Source organism: Astyanax mexicanus, chromosome 5, assembly GCF_023375975.1.
Source record: "Astyanax mexicanus isolate ESR-SI-001 chromosome 5, AstMex3_surface, whole genome shotgun sequence".
Lineage (NCBI taxonomy): Eukaryota > Metazoa > Chordata > Actinopteri > Characiformes > Acestrorhamphidae > Astyanax > Astyanax mexicanus.
This window is the reverse complement of record NC_064412.1, coordinates 40,420,279-40,441,703: the sequence shown is the minus strand read 5'-3', so window position 1 is coordinate 40,441,703 and position 21,425 is coordinate 40,420,279. Positions and strand designations below refer to the sequence as shown.

At 35.8% G+C, this 21,425-nt stretch overlaps 1 protein-coding gene across 3 annotated transcripts in view; it reads left to right on the top strand.

The window, feature by feature from the left end:
• Positions 1-21,425, top strand: part of tanc1a (tetratricopeptide repeat, ankyrin repeat and coiled-coil containing 1a) — a 138,299-nt gene that overhangs the window by 26,512 nt on the left and 90,362 nt on the right. For all 3 annotated transcript variants that reach the window (XM_022675252.2, XM_022675253.2, XM_049479060.1), the window contains exons 3-4: positions 6,651-6,878; positions 14,628-14,714. In XM_022675252.2, the coding sequence (XP_022530973.2) occupies positions 6,651-6,878; positions 14,628-14,714 (315 nt within the window). The remainder of the gene's footprint in view (positions 1-6,650; positions 6,879-14,627; positions 14,715-21,425) is intronic.

The window sequence follows — 21,425 nt, the reverse complement described above, 5'->3', positions numbered from 1 at the left end:
ATTCTCATTCTGTCACTATGAGAGGTTACCATCTTTTTGGATTTTGTTGAAACAAACCAACAAACAATGAGCATGATTGTGGTTCTTTATTAAGAACAAAAACAACAGCATTACTTGAACTGCTTAAACTAAAAATAATTCCCCCTTAAGCATATTACTGGATGCATTTCAGTTTTAAAGAGTTCTTTTTAAGGAGTTATAATATAATAAATTATATTTATATTAGTGATGTCAATCATTTAAAAATGATTTAAAATAATCATTATTAATTTGTTTAATGCTGGAATTTCCCAGTATTATTGTGAGGGGACAATAATAATAGTGCAGTGTGGTTTAGGTCTGGCAGATTAGATATTTTTTACTGTATTATAATATCTATATATTATAATAATATAATATATAGATTATAATTGGGTGCCCTTGTCCAGATTACATATCTTCTTGATTTTTGGAGCGAAAAGAGGTAAAAACTTCTATACAAACTACAGCAAAGTGTTTTCTTTGTAGGATGATTGCCTACAAAATATGTTGATTATGTTATTTATATGATGGTATGTTATTTTACAATTAAATAACGTTACTGGCCCTAAAATATTATAATAAAATAAATAAAAAAGATCTGCTAGGCAGAACACACTGCATAATTATTACTGTCCCCTTTCCAAAAATGCAGGGAAATACCAGCATTTATTTTTCTAAATCATGATTTTAATCATGATTAATCACAGAATGTTGCTGTGATTAATACACATTTTGTATAATATAAAATGTGATTGAATTTGTCTTATCTTACATCCATATTTTCACCGTTAAAATATTCATTATTATGAAGTGTGATTAATTGCAATTAATATACAGGATATAGTTGTGATTAATCAGATTATTTTTTTATTAAATGACACCACTAGTTACAACACTTCCACTGTCTAAAAGGGTAAACATTAGGGGTGTCACGATTCTCTAAATCCTCGATTCGATTTTATTTCCGATTTTAGGGTCACGATTCGATACGATTCGATTCTTGATTTTCTTTTTTCTTTTCTTTTTTTACGGCAAAGAGGCCTATGCCAGTTTTAGATTAGTCAGTCATTCGTTTGATTCATTAAATTTACAATATCTTATTCAAAAGGTGGGCTTGATATAAGTGATGCAAAGTGATACAAGTGATCTGTAATACACTACATTAGGCACTAATGGTCAAATTTAAATAATTTAATTAAGATATATATGTAATGCCATCTAGTGGCTTTTTTGGTAGCAGCAGTGTGCATTATAAAAACAGCAACATAACAAAATAAATAATAAAAACAATACAGGAACAGTCATGTACAAAATAATAGAACAATTAGAGCCTTAATGCTTTTATGCTTGCGTAGCTTAGAGGGAGGGATTGTCGATCCTCTTTTTGACTTTGAGGCCATGACATAATTTCGTAACACCCCTAGTAAACATACTACTGACTTTTACAATTTATATGAGTAAATATGGTGTTGATCTGAAATTTCTGATCTAGAATTCACTAATTAAATACTCTCTGATTAGACCAGAATTTGTTTTTTGTAATTGGTGGGCTGCTCTTTTTTTCACACTTCTTCTCTCTGTGTTAGCGTGGTGATTTATTTTTGTTGCTTTGTCTTTTTCACCCTTGGCCATCTGTTGGCTTAAAATGACGTCACCCTTCATTTTACCTACCATTGCAGACAATCTGATCTCAGTTAGAGATCTTGTTTAGCTTCTCTCTCTCTCTCTCTCTCTCTCTCTCTCTCTCTCTCTGTCTCTCTCTCTCTCTCTCTGTTTAATGTCTAATTTGTGGAAACCAGGGCTATGTTAGATCTTTCCTCAGCTGCCCACAGGTGAAGCCGTGGTTTTGAGGTGTGTGCGAGTATGTTGTAGGAAGAACGTATAAAAACACACATCATAGACTGTGGGTTCATCCAGGCTATTCCTGATTCATTCCACATTCTCCAGACCTTCTGCTTCCTGTGCTGCATGAGTCGCCTCTTTCAGAGCGATCTGGGGGAGAATTCTGCGAAATTCAACACAAAATTCATCACTTTTGGCTCTGTCCTGCACAGTGTGCAGACATGCTCATTTACACCATCAGAATGAGGCTGGTGTTTGTTCAGAGCTAAAATGTGAAGACACTTGTTTCACTGTGAATATATTCTCTCTTGTTTGATCTGTCCATGTTTAGCTTGGGCTTCAGGCCTCATCCTCCAAGCTTGAGTTAAGGCCCTTTTTAAACTCCAAAGCGTATTTCCACATATAAATGATTTACAGTCAGATAAATATTTAATTTTGTCTGAATTGGGCTTCAGCGGGTGGGCGAGTGTGATAGAAATAAATAAGTGGCTGCCGCATTGTGAACGGGCAGGAGACGGCTGCCCGTGTTAGATTTGATTTGCTGTAGTAGGACAGGAGGCTGAGACCAGAGACCGCAGACTGCAAAACCAAACCAGTACTGGCACATTTTCAATACTGCAGCCAACAATTCAACAATTCTCCAACCTCCTGCTTCATAAACTCTCTATATTCCACTCTCCTCCTGTGTTCCTCACTTTCTTTTTTCTCTCACACAGTCATGCACACATACTCACACTTGCATTCATTCAGTGAATGTCAGCTCAGACTGATTCGTCTTTTTGCAGCTCATCCAGATTTGTCTTCAGTAATGCGTAGATAGTGCGTCACATGCACAGTGGTGCTTCTAGGACTGAAAAAATAAGGGTGGGGGGAATAAGGGGGTGTGCAGAATCATTATTATTAACATTTGCACAGTAGAAAGTAGTTTCCCAAACAGTTTGTACAAAAAAACACACAATGGAGGACCATCTGCAACTTGCTCCAAGTCCTTAGTGCATGTCTTATGCAAATTTAGTTTAATGATTTGTTGTAAAGATCATTAAGTCTTGTCTTTTTGTGCTCCATACTTTTTTAGGGCTGTAACAATGCACTCTGCTCACGATTTGATCAGATTTGATTTGATTTAATTCGATTTACATTTTTAGTTTTACATTTAGATTAGAAGATGAGGATTTATATTTATTTCACACTAATAATTTTGAATCAGTAACACAATATATATATTTTTTTAATGCAAATGAATTATGCCACCAAGTTTGACCCAAACTTTCTGCTGTAATTTGCCCCGCCCATACCCAGCGTTCTGTGTTAAAGCAGCTTCTCACTGCACATGTATACACACTGGAACACAGAATCTTCTCACTATATTTACTTTCTTGCTCCTGTGCCAGACAGCTCTGACCAATCAGAGGAGACAATGTGCTCAAGTGTTTTATTGGTGCGCATTTTGGTGAGTTGAGGTTTATACCTGTGTGAAAACAAACCAAACAGAGGGAAAAAACACTAATGAGTAAATAAACTCATTATCTGATCCGGATCATAGAAACCATGGATTTATATACATAAATCTTTACTAGTGCATCTCCAAAAAAATGTATATCATTGATATATCAGTAATTCAGTTTAAAATGGCAAACTCCGATATTATATAGATGTATTACACACAGAGTGATCCATTTTAAGTCAAGTCCTGCTGGAAAATGAAATCTGCATCTCCAAAACAGTTGTTAGCAGAGGGAAGCATGAAGTGCTGTAAGATTTTCTGGGAAAACACTGAGCACTGACTTTGGACTTGATAAAACACAGTGGATCAACACCAGCAGATGACATGTCTCTCCAAACCATCACTGATTATCAGTACATTTTATAGTACATTTCATTTGGAAATCAAGGGACCAGAGTTTGGCAGAATGGAGAGTGGAGAGACACACAGTTCAAGCTGCTTGAGGTCTAGAGTGAAGTTTCTACAATCAGCGATGGTTTGGAGAGACATGTGATCTGCTGGTTTTGCTCCACTGTGTTATATTCTGTGTAATATCTGGTTTCAATTGGCTGTAAGCCATAATCAACAAGAAATAAACGCTTAAGTAGGTCACTCTTTCTGTATGTAATACATCTATATAATATGTAAATTTCACATTTTTAACTGAATTACTGAAATAAATTACATTTTTTATTGATATTCTAATTTTTTGAGATGCACTAGTATATACAGTTAGGTCTATAAATATTTGAACAAGGACACAATCCTCATGATTTGGGCTCTGCATGCCACCACACTGGATTTTAAATGAAACAGTGGCGATGCAATGAAAGTGTAAAATATCAGGTTTAATTAAAGGGGCTGAACGAAAATATCCTATAAAGCATTTAGGAATCACAAACATTTGTCTACAAAGCCTCCTCATTGTAGGGGTTAAACATTAATTGGACAAATTATCTTAAAAGCTATTTTATGTGGTGCATGGGCTGTTACATTATTAATCTATCATCATTTGAGCAAGTAAATGATTGAAATGATAAAATGATAAAATGATTCCAAATGTGGCATTTACTCTCCAGGAAGTAAGGCTTATCAGTATCGCAGTGTACCAGTGTGTCTTCTACCAAGAGAAGACTTCATAAAAACAAATGCAGAGGATTCACCACAAGGTTAAATCATTATTAGAAAGGCCAGATTAGACTTTACCAAAAACAGTCTTCCGACAGGATAAGCTCACACTCTGTACCCGAATGATGGGAATAAGAAAGTATGGAGAACTCTTGGAATGGAGTGAACAGATTTCCTTCACTGTTTCTCTCTGTAAGGTTTCAGAGGTGGGCTTTTGGCAGGACTGTCTATGTACTGGAACACATCCTAGTGCTTTTATTTTTAACAAACACACACATGCACACAGACATGTTGGTTTATGTTTTACCGATACCGTGCAAACCGTCAATCTTTCCCAGGCGCTGTTGTGGGTCTGTCTTTACGGCGTCACAAAAAGTGGAATTTAGGCATTTTGATGCTGCCAATCCAGGTTAGGCATTAAAACTTCTTATATTAGACCCTGGAGCGCAGAGGGAGGCTGCTTTTTGGCCAGCGTGTTTGCTTTGGAACCCTAAACGACTCTTAAGTTCTTCTCAGATTTCCCCTCAGGAGCTGTTTTCTGAAAGAGAAAATGGACTGAGTTACTGTTGGAGTTGCTGTTGCCTTGGCAGTCTGTCCGTCTGTTTTCATTGTGGTTGTCTCTGGCTGGGGAAAAGAGCGCCACTGGTAATGATCACTCTAATGAGATTTGTGGTGCTAAGATGAAGTGGCTAAAATGAAACGAAATCCAGTTGGAAAGCATGCAGGCAAGAAAAATAGCTTTGAACGATTTGAACTGCTTTAACAGGGAATAGAAGCAACGCAATTGAAAGCTGAGATTCTGCTGCTGCTAATGATGATGATAATAGGGATTTAGTCTGGCAGTTGGTTTGCTATAAATGTGCTTTGGTTTGATATAAATGAACAGAGGTAATTTGTACTTGAGTCTGTCTATGATTTCACGAGTTGTAATATATTAAAAATAAATTATCAGTGAAATACTTGTTTACTTTAATTTGGTTCAAATCCAAATTTAAAAGCAGTGAGAGACTAAAAATAAAAACAAGCTTATGTGTCTTAGACATGTTAGACACAAAATTCCCACTGGGTTGATGTTTCATAGAGAACAAATAAGTGAACAAAATAAAAGAACAAATCGAAGCTAATGTCCAAATATTGTCCTTAAAAAATCAAGAATATTATATATACCAAAAGTATATGAACCTTAAAGTGTTAGAACACCTGCTTTTTCATGGCTGTCCAAAGAAAAATCTTCAGAACAGCAAGTTTACAGGAGAGAGATAAAACCCTTTTTACTTTCAATGGAAGTCAATGTAAAAATAATACATTTCAGGTAATTGTGAGAACTTCTGTTGGTCCACCACCTGTCAACATATTTTGATACAGTGTAAGGGCAGTTTGTGTGTTCAAATAAACTAAAAATCTACAAAAAATGAGATACTAATTTTTTCATTGAGCAGCAATGTTATTCACTATTTCTTGTAAAGAAGGCATTTGGAAGCAATGCTATGAAAATTTGATTGCAACAAGGGTTTTAGAGGTCAGGATGTTGGAGGATCATCACTGCGTCTCATCCCCAAATCCCCATCTTAGCTGTATTGGATGGATACAGCTAAGATGTATTGGATGGATCACCATCATTCTACAGAGATCAAGTTCTGTTCCACTGCTCCACAACTCAATACTTGGGGCTTTTTAACCATTCTGTCCCATGCCATAATAGTTTTATCTTTCTCATCTTCAGAGAGTCATATTTTAATGGTAGTACTTCTCTTAACAAATTTACATAAGCTGTGTGTGTGCCCAAAAATTGTAGTATCTAACTACATGTTAAGTAAACTTTAATTTTGTAAAGTACAATAAAATATTTTGCTAAAAAAAAAAAAAAAAAAAGAAATCTTACCTGCATATTTCTGCTATCATTACCGCTAGTGTGAGCTGACTGATTGGTGAGCTGGTTGGTGAGTACATTAAAAGACTTATAACTGGATTTTGTCTTTATTACTGAATTATTGGATGTGGTGGTGTTCTACATAAGGTAAAGTATTTGTACTTTTTTACTTGACACCTCTGGTTGCAGCCCTCGTTTCCATGGTTTCATTACAAATTAAGCACCAGGGTCCACCTATTCTCAGCATCAATATTGAATAACATCAAGAAAAACATTCGTCTCTGTTCCTTCTCTCTTTCTCCGTAGGTTTTGAGACCCTCAGCCCCAGTTACCAGTATCATAAATCTCTAGAGGGAGGTCTCACAGTTCCGAGTCACATGGGCAGCGGCCCCCTCCCCATGCAGCCGTACCCCACAGATGATGTGCTGAGACTGAGCCTGTCCAGAGGCGTGTCAATCTCGCTCCCCTCCTCTCCGATGCTGCCGCCCCGACAGCCATACTTACTACCACTCAGACCCAGCACCAAATCCCCAGGTACGTCCAGCACACACTGCAGACCTTTAACTCATATTTTAACTTTATGCAGAAATGTATCTGTGACTGAATGCATACAGACCTAAACATTGGGACATGAGTAAGGCGTAAATGCTGATCTGAACTTTTAGTATTGAAATATGTGTAGTAGAGTGCCATCTATTGGCCATTTACATAATCTTATCCCTTATTTTTATATTTGACTTAGCAGTCTTTGCTTTTCAGTTCTTATTCATAGAAGTTTTGAGATTAGATGAGTTCAGATGTTCATGTTCTGAGACAGGGATGCATGATTGTACTATAACATTTTGGTATCAACAGGTGGTTGCTTAAAATGAAATGATCAGTTTCAGATCAATATTTTGTAATATTGTATAATGTTATTCTGCAGCTGTAAAGGTGATGTTGGACTACAATATGTGTACTACATGTTCATACTAAAGAAATTAATGTTGTTCATTAAATATTCATTCATAAAATGTAGTTAATTTCATGAATGAATATGTATGTATTATTCCACAGTTTCCATATCAGTGATTTTGAGGCCCCTGGGAGGCACAGCTATCTAAGTGTTGGCTTTACTATAAGGTTGGGGTGAGCAGTATATTGTAAATATTGATATGTTCAAAACTATTTTGTAATAGATATTACAGCTGGGTGATTTAAAAAAAAAAATCTTGATATTGTTCAAATATATGAGCGAGTCTCGATTATGATTTTTAATATCTTCAGAGGTTTTATTTGTTAACAGACAGCACCACTTTAAGTAACGCACAAGTTATTGTTTCCTATTTTTTTCCAATAGTAAGCAGCCCCTTTTAACCTTTATTTTTAAACACTGTGCAAATATGACCCCCTTGTATATCAGTTAAGGTAATGAAGTGTAAAATATGAAAATCACTGTATTAATCATTGTATTAATCATTGTATTAAAACAAAAGTTTGTTTAATTAAATGAATTAAATTAACTTCCCAGCCCTAATAGATATACAACATTACCATATTGCAATATTTAGTATTCCAGAATTCCACAAAAAAATGAGGTGGGTTTGTTACTGTGGAAATAATTTTCCAGAGGGCTGCAACTAAACATAGTGCAATCTTGTGTAAATAGGTGAAATACCAATAGTATACTATTACCTTTCTGTTTAAATATGCAGCATTCTGTGTTTTGTTGTTATTAATAAATACTTGGGGTGTCATGATTTTGATATTTTATCGAAATCGATCAAAATTATGTTGTGGTCTCGAGCATCGAAGTCAAAAAGATGATTGACGATCCCTCTCTCTAAGCTACGCAAGAGCACGCAAATGGCACAGCACGCTGTAGCCGACGCCGCGGACATTGTAGGATAGAGTTCAGAGGCTCTAATTGTTCTATTATTTTGTACATGACTGTTCGTGTATTTTTTTATTATTTATTTTATGTTGCACATTGCTGTTTTAATAGTGCACACTGCTGTTACCAAAAAAGCCACTAGATGGCATTACATATATATCTTAATTAAATGATTTAAATTTGACCATTAGTGCCTAATGTGGTGTATTACAAATCACTTCCCACCTTTTGAAATAAGATATTGTTAATTTGATGAATCAAACCAATGACTGACCATAGACTAATCTAAAACTGGCATAGGCCGTTTTGTAAAAAGAAAAAAGAAAATCGAGAATCGAATCGAATCGTGACCCTAAAATAGGAAATAAAATTTAATAAAGGATTTAGAGAATCGTGACACCTCTAAAAAAATACTGATACTTTAACTGATAATTTGTTAAGAGTTAATATCTTCATGACCATACGTTATAAGACAATTATAACATAATGCTGTAAGGGGTGTACTTTTCTTACTGCTCATAAGTACTGTCCTTGGCTGTGTGTGTGTGTGTGTGTGTGTGTTTTCTCAGCACCCTCTAACTGAGGCCTCAAGGTCTCTGTCAGCCCACATCATCTGATAGACATAGCAGTTTGTGTTTTATAACTTAATTATAACTTAAGCATGCCTTACTATTCACATACATTAAACCAGGGCTTCTTTTGAAATATAAATACAGAACCAGCTTGGGTAAAACAGGTGTGTTTTGAGTGCCACTATGGATGTACAAGCCGGGCAGCATTACTGGTGGCTTATGTAATGCACAGCATCAAATAGAACTGTGTGGGTGTCATGATGGTCAGGTAAATGATTGTTCATCACTTGGGTCATCACTTATTTTTTTTCTTGTCCATTTAAAATAGTAAAGAGGAAATGTTATTTTATCTGGACATTTGAGGCTTTATTTAAGAATAGCAAATTAAAACATTATTTTTTTCTATTTATTGTAATGAAAAAAAAATATATTTTCATTCAATTATTTAATTTATTTCTGCCCCACTATCTGAATTTTACGAAAATGAAAAAAAAAAATCTTCCTTTGTTTGTTTCTTTTATTTTCTCCCCCAGTTTGTTGGTATAATCCAACCTTACAAGATGCAAAAATGAAAATTGGAGAATGGACAAAACACATTTTTTCATTTTTCCTGAAATTCAGATTGCGAGGGACAAAAATGAAAAACTAGTAAACATTCTTTCTTTTTTACTGTACTAAATGGAAAAAGTTTTGAGGTTTTACACTTAATTTTACATTTTAAATTTAGCCTCAAACAGTCGAAATATTACACTGACCCATAATGATTTTTTAGATGATCCTTATAAATATTCAGACTCAGAAAGCACCCAGAGAGTGTATCCATTATTGCAAATACATAATTTTAACACATAATTTGGCATATTTAAAAGATTATTGATAATATATATGATTGATAATGATAGTATGTATGTGTCATTTGTGTAGCAGAGGTCAAATTTAATTTAGACACAAATGGAATTGGACCTTTGCGTTTACGCCAACTGTACAGTGAACACTCACACAGTAAAACGTGAGCACATGTGCCTAGAATAATAAGCTACAGCTTTTTTTGTTGATGTTATATATTGCAAAATAAAAATGAGGTTTCAGAAAAACAGCCACTTAATTTCCTGTGTGTGTAAGTACTGACCTGGCCAATAGAGAGAGCCATTGTGACATTTTGCATGAGGCAAAGGCAATTTACTCAGTTGTGAACAAAATCTAAGAATTGTTGTCAGGTATCTGACATGCTTCCTTAATTTACAGCAGAAGATGCTGTACTACAATTACTAAAATACTTGATTTAGGTTGTCATTTATCTAATCTCAGCAAGAAAGACCCATTGAATGATATCTAGAGAATATCTTGCATGGCAAATTAATGAAGTATAGCCTTTTATGAATTACTGCATAAAATATTGTAGGTTTATGTTCTCATTGTAAATTTAGTCAATCTATTTTTCATTTACACGCTAGTAGTATGTGAAGCAGTTATGAAGTAGGCGAACATATTATCTAAAGATATGAGACCATCATTTTTCCATGCGAATCCCTCTACATATTTTTAGAGTAGTATTTTTAGAGCAGTGGTTCTCAATCTATGGTACATAAAACACCCGGGTGGTAAAGCACATGACCTTTAATGAAAATAGGCTCAAATATCATGTGGTGAAAATAATATGTTATATGTTTTTTAAACGATAAACAAAATACATATTGTGTAAATAATGATATTCTGTCTTGAAGGCTGTCTGTTTTGAGACCTTAAGCTTAATTTTTTATGTAACTGTCTATGTTTGCAGTTATACAGTACCAGGAAAAAATTCTCATTCAATCTTTATTTCTTTGTTTAATTATTTTCTACATTGTTGATTAATATTAAAGACATCAAACAATTAAGGGGCACATATGGAATTACGTAGTAAACAAAATAGGCCTTTGGCCTCCACAATCCTTTGACCTAAACCCAAATTAGATGGTGATTTGAGGTGATTTGGGATGAGCTGGAGCTTCACAGCGTGAAAAAAACAGCAACTATTGTTCAGCACCTCCTAGGGGTGTGACGAGACACTAATATCACGAGATGAGACGATACTGGGTTCACGAGAACGAGACGAGACAGGATTTAAAAATAAATTTTTTTATAAAACGTCAAAAATGAAATAGAAATAAGAATAAGAATAAAAATAAAACTGTTCTAGGTCTTATATAGTGGAAACAATAAGTGCAAACCACAACCAGTCATATTAAGCCTAGGGTTTGTGTTTTTCTCTCTTAAATCTCTTGTAATTTTACTATGCATAACCATAACCAGTAATATTAAGCCTATGCTTGAAGTGCAAACAGAGACAGAACATTTTTTTAAATACAGTACAGAGCTAAGGGATTAGTACAACTGCCTATGAAACAGTCACGTGTAGGATTTACTTACAGTATTTACATATGGTTTGTGTCTTGTTGGTCACTCTGTAACTGTTTATTGTTTCCACTGGAGCCAAAATGCAGCCATACATACAACTTAAAAGTAGCAGAAGCAGCTTCTATGCAAATGCCCGAACTTTCCCCTTCTGCTGAGAGCTGCTCTCACTGCTCAGCCACCTATCGCTACTGTGTTGCCAGATCTTAATCTCGTGAGATCTCATGCAACAAGATCTCGTCACACCCCTAGCACCTCCAGAACTTCTTCAAGATGCTGAGAAAACTATTCCAGGTGACTCTTCTTCATAAATACACTGAGATTAAAATACCAAGAGTGTGCAGATCGGTTATATTATTTTAAAGGCCATATCACCCACTCATAGTGTGTGTGTGTTTGTGTGCATTTTTTGTATTTTAGGAGCTGTAGCTGTATCATATTTGGTTCATCGTCTAAAAGTTAAAGAATCACTGAATTAGAAAATAAATTAGCAGCTCTGAAAGGTTGGAATTCTCTCTTAGATTTCCAAGCAAAAAGTAATTTTTCATAGGCCTTTGTTACTTATTAATAACTATGTAATGTGAGATGATAATAGAGATGGTGAAGCTCTGCCTGTCCAGTCTGGCAGAGAGAAATAATCAACATTGTACTTACAGTGTATTCCCTACAGGTGGCAGTGCAGACCAGTGCTGTAGAACAGCTCTTACTCTGATTCACGGCTGTATCTGAAGGTGTTTGTCCTTTTCCCAGTTTACACTATTTTGTATTATTATCACATTTTAATCATTTAGATCGACTAAATAATTTTCGGATAATATAATTATAATATGAATCAACACATAATGCAGCTTTTCATTGATTATTCCATTTATTATGATGATGATATCATAATACTGGGATACTGCAATACTATATATTTTATATATGGCAAGAAAATTCTCTGATATACTTCACAGCATCTTTGTTTATAAAGAGGATAAAACATTCCTAAACAAGTAAATGTCAATAATTATGGAATCACAGGTTTTAGTTTATAGCAATATTCTATGTTGGTTTTACCCTATTAGCTTGATTAGCCACATATCGATTGTGTATTGTAAACTAAAACTGTATTACATATCGTTTTTTTTTTTGTTATTTTTTCCCACCCTAAGTGATGAATAAAATGTTCTTTTTTTAAATAAATTTATTTCTATTTTTTTTATCCAATTTTCTCCCCAATTCACAAGGCCCAATCATTAGGACTCCCCCTATCACTAGTAATGCTTCACACAGGAGGGTGAAGACTAGCACATGCCTCCTCCAATACATGTGAAGTCAGACTCCGCCTCTTTTCAGACTGCGGCTGATGCAGCATTGCCGAGTAGCATCACAGTTCTGATAAATCAGCTCACAGATGCCTTGTGTTGAGTAAAAATCACCTTTTGAAGTGATGTAGGGCGAGAGCGTCATCTACCCACCCAGAGAGAGCAAGGCCAATTGTGCTCTCTCAGGGCTCCAGCAGCCGAAGGCAAGCTACATGAACAGGATTCGAACCAGTGACTTCCCAATCATAGTGGCAGCGCTTAGCCCGCTGGACCCCTCGGAGCCCCTGACAAGAATTTTGTAATAAGTACCAAACTAGCCATAATTTACATTTAGAAAGTGAGTGTGATTGCAGCTCAGCAGTCTTACAGTGAAATAGATGCTGGTTGCTAGGGTGTTTCCATTTGTTTGCTAAGATGTTGCCGTGTTATAGCTATTGGTTGCTTAGGTGTTTTCATTTGGTTGCTAAGATGTTGCCATGGTATAAGTATTGATTTCTACGATGTTAACTAGTATAGTTGCTTTTGTTGCTGACGTGTTGCTAGGGGGTTTCTATGGTAATGGGTTGGTTGACAAAGTGAGCTATGTGGTTGCTTTATTTAGACTTGGTTTAGGATGAGGTTGGCTCTTTAGTGGTACAGCAGGTTAAGGCACTACAGCTATGATCCATTGATCGCTGGTTTAAATACTGGATCATTCTACTTCACCATCAGTAGCCAAAGTTCCAAACAGCTGGTTGGGGAGGTGGCGCTTTCTCTGCATCTGTTGGCTGATGTATCAGAGCTGGGGATCAAGTGCTTTCCTCTTATTGTCCTCAAAGTGATGCTGCGTTACTGGCCTCCTATCAAAGGAGGCATGTGCTGGTCTTCACAATACTAAAGAATGGGGGAGTCCTAATGAGTGGGTTAGGTATTGTAACGGTATTGTGATGTTTAGGGTCATTGAGTTATTAATTAATGAGTTTGTTAGATATTTATTTCTCAGGTATAAACATAATTATATGTATCTATTTATATACTTTAAATATTATTTATTAGGTATATTAATTATACAATCATTAGTGACATCCTAACAGACCCACTATGTGCAGCAAGTGCTCTTTCCCTCTGTTCTGATCCAGTGTTTTGATGTTGAGACATTCCACACTCTTGATTCATTGTGTCTTGGCATGTTTTTACAGGTGTGTGTGTGTGTATATGTGTGTGTGTGTGTGTGTGTGTGTGAGAGCGCACACTTCAAAGACATACTGTCTTTCAAGCTTTGTGATGGGACCAGTTACAAAAGTAAATGGCACACACACACACACACACACACACACATATATACACATGAATGAACTGGATTCGTTGTGTGTGTTTGTGTGGGTGTGTCCCTGTGTGTGTGTGAGCATGAGGAACTGTTTAAACTGCTTAAATCAATTGCAGGCACATGATCACTGCCTGCTCACACACACTGGAATCTGTTTACTGTTTACAAGCACACACACACACACAGATTTGGATCAACTTAAAATTTCACCTGGAAAGATTTAACTTAGTAAGAACTCTTTTTCTATGTCTAATGAATCTCTATTCTCCCTATCTGTCTCTCCCTCTCTCTCTCTCTCTCTCACGTTCTGTCTGTCTCTCTCTCTTTCTCTCTGTCTTTAAAGAAACTTTATTGGCATGACAAATGACTACAATATTGCCAAAGCAAAAAAAAAAAAAATCACAACAAAATTACAATAAAATAAAAGCAACAGTAATTACAAATTATAACAGTAGTGAATGCAATATCATTATTTAAAATAAATAATAAATACTCACCTACACATTATCTACCCCCCCCCCCCCCTCTCACTCAACATTACCACACACATGCAATTCACATATGAACAATCCACTCGGTTACTCAGATATTCATCAACATTAATTTGTTTGATTACATTGATTACATGTACATTAATTTTACAGTGATTAACAGTGTGGTTACATGTGCTTATTGCTGTATTGCTGTAATAACCCACTTCACCTCCCTCCCCCCTTTCTCTCTCTCTATCTCTCTCTCCCTCTGCCTGTGTGTGAGTCTCTCTCTTTCCTTTCTTTCATCTTTCCTCCTTCTTATTCTGTGTGTATATGTGTGTGTGTGTGTATTATGCAGGTTCAGTGAGAAAGCCAAAGTATGTAGAGAGCCCTCATGCTCCGGTGGGTGCAGTCAGCTGGACGCTGCGGAGCGAGGAACACCCCGGTAAGTCTTCATATTCATCTAACAGTTACATATTTTTACGTAACAGTAGTGCCACTCTAGAGACCTGTAACTCTGTGTGCATTCAGCAGAAATACATCAATTGAAGCAGTTTAGTGTAACACTATTGTTACACTGGTGCATTTCTGCTGAAAGAATTCAGAGTTACGGTTTCTCGTAGCAATTGTGTTACATTTTTGTACGTTTGAGCCGGAGACTTTGTACCTTCTGCTGAAAGGTTTTGGAGGGCATAGGAGGTCCTGTTCTGATGGGCTGGTATATGTGTATCTTCTTTGTCCCACTTTGTGTATTGTCTGTATATGTTCCTAATGCACTGAAACAGTCTCTATTAGCATGTCAGTTGATGTGAAAATCATGGTGTTAAAAGTCTGCTTAGACCTTTCACTATAATTATGTTAGAGACTTACAGAACTCATTCCTGTTAACCTTAATATTATCTGGCATTTCTTAGCAAGGAGGAGCTTTAAATGACTTATAATGCATACCTTTAAAATGGTTTATTAATGGTTATTAATGAATATTGTTATTAATAATATTTCAGTGCTTTCCATTTTCTATATATATAATCAAGAGTAAGATGGATGATCACAGCCATTAAACCAAGCTGAACTGTTTGAATTCTTGCACCAGGAGTGGCATAAAGTTATCCAAAAGCAGTGTGTAAGACTGGTGGAGGAGAACATGCCAAGAAACATGAAAACTGTGATTAAAATCCAGGGTTATTCCACCAAATTTTGATTTCTGAATTCTTAAAGCTTTATGAATATGAACTTGTTTTTTTGCATTATTCAAGGTCTTAAAGCTCTGCTTTTTTGTTATTTCAGTCATTTCTCATTTTTTTGAAAATAAATGCTCTAAATAAAACTATTTTCATTTGGAATTTGTAAGAAATGTTAATTTTACTCAAACATATATAAATAGCAAAATCAGAGAAACTGATTCAGAAACTGAAGTGGTCTCTTAATTTCTTCCAGAGCTGTATATATACTATATACAGGAAAAGTTAACGTGACAGATCTACGTTGTCCACTTTTTTCACATTTCGCCTTTCTCCAACTATTTTTTGATGGGACTATTGGACTTTTTTAAAAGACAAGTTTGTGTGTGTGTGTGTGTGTGTGTGTGTGTGTGTGTGTTTGTGTGTGTGTGTGTGTGTGTGTTAGGGATGCAAATGATTAATCGACTTTAGATTAATTGTCGATCAAGAGGTTGCTCGAACAAAATGTATTACTCGCGATTAATCGCTAGAGGGCGCTACTGTAGTAACTTGAATAGAGCGTGAGAACGAGAGGTGAACACGACTCGCGAGAGACCAGGGTTGAAAACCAAATGAAGCGGGCGAAAATAAGTGCGGTGTGGGACCATTTCAACAATGTTAATTTAGGCAAAGAAGTCAAATGTTCTCTGTGTAATTCGGTATTGAAATACAACAGTTCCACTAGCTCACTCAGTTATCATTTGAACGCCGTCACAGTTTCACTGAGAGCGCGAGCGTGTGATGAGAGAAGGGCGGAGGACATTACAGAGAGGATATGCAGCATGATCAAGACAGTTGACGGTACAGGGTTTCAGGATCTCTTTGCATTGAGGATTGTTGAGGATTTCCTAATTAATAGCCTGGATGCAGTTTCTTCATAATCTATAGGCTCAATAATAATCTGTTTGGCTCTCTATTTAATTTCTTCTATTCTTTTTTTTTTTTTTTTATATGTCTAATGGTACAAAAACGCAAAAACTGATCCTTAATTTATTTCTTTTTTTAAATTAAAGAATGTATTTTCTTATACCATAAAAAGTCTGCTTTCTTTTCCTAATGCATAATTAATTGAGGAATATATAATATAATATAATACAATATAATTATCATAATATAATATATACTTTTTGAGCTCAGTGTTTTAACTATTTAGCTGGTATTTTTAAAGGCCCTATTGAAACACTAAAATTCAGGTAAAAACGCCGCTTATCAATTAATCGAAAGTCGATCGATAAGATCAATCAACTAATGATTAACGAATTAATCGATAATTTGCATCCCTAGTGTGTGTGTGTGTGTGTGTGTGTTTGGTGAGTGTGATACTTCTGGAGTTGTTGCCCGCGGTGACAGTCTTTGTTCTGCACTGAGGGATGCTGATTGAGTCTGAAGTGGGCGTTGCTCTGACAGCTAGAGCACAGAGACTTTACACACAGATTGACACTTCATACAGTTTATACAGTCAGGTCTCTCACTCTCTCTCTCTTGCTTTCTTTTTCTCTGTCTTGTTCTCACTGTCTCTCCCTCCGAATGTCATAAAATCTCTCTTTATCTCACTCCATCTTCTTTTCCTCTCTCTGTTTCTTAGGGTATCTCTTACTGTCTCACTATTTCTCCTCTTTGTCTTTCAGCTTCAGGGTATTTATCATTCACTCTTTCTCAAGGATTTCTTTCTGTCTCTCTGTCTCTCACTTTCCCTTTTCTATTTTTTTGTCCCATTCCCTCTCTCTCTCTTGCTATATATTCTTGTTCTGTCACTCCTTTTTCCTTCTTTGCCCCCCTCTCTCTATGTATTTCTCCATCTCTCACTCTCTCAAGGTCTTTCTCTTTATTTCTAAAGTCTTTCTTACTGTCTCTCACTCTACAGCTCAAGGTGTTTTTCTTTTTCATACACTTTCTGTCAAGGTCTTTCTCTCTCACTGTCTCAAGGTTATTTTCCTCTCTTTCACTGTCCCTCTCTTTTTTTCTCTCTTAAGGTCTCACTCTCTATTTGTTTTTCTCACTATCTCACGTTATCTCTTAAGGTCTTTCCCATTTTCCCATTTTGTGCTCTCTCTCTCTCTCTCTCTCTCTCTCTCTCTCCCCACCCTCTCTCTCTCTCTCTCATGGTCACTCTCACTCATTCTTTCTCAAGGTCTTTATCTGTCAATTTCTCATAGATCATTCTTGCTGTCTCACAGTATCTGTCTTGGTCTTTATTTTTCACTTAAGTTTTTATGTTTTTTTCTGACCCACTCTTTTCCTCTAGCTTTTTCATGTGTTTATGTGTGTGTGGTTGTAAGTAAAAAAGGTTCATTTGGAATATTTAAGTCTGTGTTGTTTGGTCTGCTGCTTCAAAGGGAAATGCACTCTAGCAATATTCTCTTTCTTTCTGGAGAATCTGAAGGTCAGTGGCTGCAGGTGGACACACATACATATACATGTACATTTATTCAAAGATTTTACACACACATACACGCACGCACACACACATATACCCACATATATACACTTTTATGCAGCCTTGCACACATACATGCACAACATACATACATACACTGTAGGACATGCATCTTTATATGCATCCCCATATGGACTACATTCAACAGTCATTATGTTGGTTTTGGACTCGTACTTCAGAGTGTCCAGTCCTATTTTGGGCGGTGTGCAGGCCTGTGCTGTTATTTTATGAAATTATATACCATCATTTAGGCCTGCAGGCAAGGCGATTTAGTATTATAAAGCAATCATACATCTGTCATTTCCCAGTGTGTGTGGTTAGCAACGAGCAATGGCCAGTCCTCTGAGGTGGCTCCCTGTTACTGGAGGAAGAGAGTATATATTAAAATAGTTTTGCCCAATAATGCAGTATTGATTTTTAATTGTTAATTTCAAAGGATTGATTGGTATCAGACAGTGGTGTATTTAGTGTTGTGTTTCAACCCCAACTGGATAGTAGGAGTTGCATGACTAGTACTATTTTGTAGTTGACTACATATTTAAACAATTTAATAGCTAAAGCAAAAAGAAACTTGGTAGGTTGCTTATTTAAAATCGATTTTAAATTGCCCATAATAAAACAGCTAAGCACAGGATACAAACTACACTTTTAGTACTTTTTATGCTACACTTTTAAAGAAGAATGTACCGGTAAACACATTTGCACAGTAATACACATGCACTGAACTTAACTTTGTTAAAAAATAGAATAAATATGTCATTAAAAAAGGCCTTTCTTGTGCGGTCATCAAATAAAAATCTACTTACTGTCCTCATGGATCCATAGTAGAGGTCTGCGCAGGACTGCTTTTTAAACCCACGCCCGCCATGTTGCCTCAGTGAAGCTGGCCCATCATATAATTAGAAACAAATAAACATTTTTCCATTTGTTAGTGCTGTGTTTTTGCTGTGTTTGTGCAGCAAAAATCTGCGTTTGTGCTGACATCGTTATTGGGTCAGGTGAATTGGAGATGCTGAAATTGTCCAATCAGGGTGTGTTTGTGTGTGTGTGTGTCTGTCGGTCCTTCCTCTGGTTTGATATTTATCAGTAATAAAAATAATATATACAATTTTGTTGACTTGAATGAATATATGCATTATTAATATTATTATTATTATTATTATTATTAATAATCTTACTGAATGAACAGTTGTTTTCCTTCTGATCATTATGCATGAAAATCATTGTGTGATTTTCTAGAATATTTATTAATTTTCTATATGTATATGTGGTCCTGCTCCCACATCGCCCTGGATTAATTTAACTCCCGCTCCCACCTATAACAATTAAATTCTGTCTATATCTCTGAACCCCATATATTAACAGCAAAAAGTGGTTGATATATTTGATAAAAAAGCTGACAGGCAAATTAGTGATTCAAGTCTTCTTTTGTCAGTCAGTGATGTTTTGTAGAACTGGATCTGTAGAACTGGATTCATCTATTCTTTTTTATTGCCACTTTAAAAGAACAAGCAGGCATTCTCTACTACAGATTAAACCAAAAAGAGGACTTACATCACATCAACCTTCAGTCCTCACAATCTACAATATTAAGTAAATTATTCCAATTATTCCAAGTGGGGGAGCCACTTGAAGCCACTTCCTTGTAATAGCTTTTTTGCTGGCAGCTGCAAAAAAAATTGAAATAAATATTTGTCCTTCTCCTGCCAGTCATCCAGAATAAAACCCATGTACAGAGTGATGAAGTTATGGTATGTACTAGGGGTGGGCGATATGGCCCTAAAATACTATCACGATATTTCATGGTATTTTCGCGATAACGATACTCTTGGCGATATGACAAAACACTTTAAATAAATAAAAAAAAAAAATACACTATACACTGCAAGAACAAAAAAAATTACATACAATATAATACTGCACACCCCTAAATGAGATATTAAAAAATACAATAGTTTTATCAGATTTGTAACAGAAGTCAATGATCCAGAATGTCATGATACTAATAATGCATCCAAATATCTATATGTATATGTATCCAGAATTAAAGTAAAATAAATGATGCTGGACATATATAATCTGTCTCTAGCAGATATATAATAGGAAATGGGGTGGGTAATATGGCACAGTATTTTAGGGTGTAATATCTTTCACCCTGTTGACGATATTATCGTGTACGATATGATATGGCACATCCCAAGTATGTACAAATTGGAAATATTTTATCTTTTCTGAAGTGATTCAAGCCTATCAAAGTTTAAACAGCATAGTGTTTTTAACTTTTCCAAATAGTCAACAGCTCCGAACCAGGACTTCCCGCCAACTAGGGAAGTCTTGGTTCAAAGCAACCCCTAATAGATAGTAGTGGTGCACTGTTTATTAAAATCCACTGCTCAAATTGCATAATAATTAAACTTTTATTTTATTTAAGATTTTATAAATCTTGTGTTTTGTATACTTTGTCAGCAATTATAATATATCGCCTTGCATACAGTATTACAATATATTGTGATATATTGATCCCTAATTTTTGGATTGTGAATCGTACCATATCGCCAAGTTCTTACCAATGTACATCCCTAGAAGACAGTGGACCTCCTCCTCCTCTCTCTCTTTCTCTCTGTCTCTCTGTCTCTCTCTCTCTCTCTCTCTCTAACGTCATCGTTAATTTGACTAATTACTCCAGCACCAGGGGAGAGGTAAGCCCACTGTTGGTGATTTCCAGATGCAGATTCATCACGCTGACAGCTGCTATCACATCTGCTGAGACCTTTTTATCATTTTCTATTTCGGCTTTTCCTCCCATTATCCTTCACACACATGAGGAACTCCAGCCTGCCTCAGAACAGCCTCTCAATCACCTTTCTGTCCTACACGGGTCAGAGGTCAGTGATTATGGGATTTACAGGGTTTTTTTTAGATTCCAGTTCCCTACACTGAAATGATTTATCTTGTTTTGAAAGACAGTCTATTGACCTGACCATGCTCCGCCCATAAATGTGCTCTTTTGTGTCAGTTGTTATAAGATAGAATCAGATTTACAGGACAGTAAGTAAAAGAAAGTAAATAAAATGCATTTCTATAGCAGACCTATAGCATAGGTCTGTCACACTAATTACATTATCGACTTAGTCTATAATATATACACATGACAGGACTTTGCTGACCTTGATATTGTCCATTGTGTGCCCTTGCATGTTTTTATATATACAAATAAACTTTACCAATATTTTAACTAGTTAAACAGTGACCAACGCATCAACAGCATCTCCATACATGCAAAGGTGACTTTGGTAAGAGAAAAAAATATATTCCCCTCCCAAATTATTAATAATGAAATGTTCATTGTCATTTCAAAGGGTGTAATTCTACTGTCCATGATATCATCAAAAGGGTTAGAGAATCTAAAGGAATCTGCGTGTATGTAAAGGACAAGGCCAATAGTCAGTTGCAGGTGGTTGCTGGTGATCTTCTGGCCCTCAGGCAGCACTGCATTAAA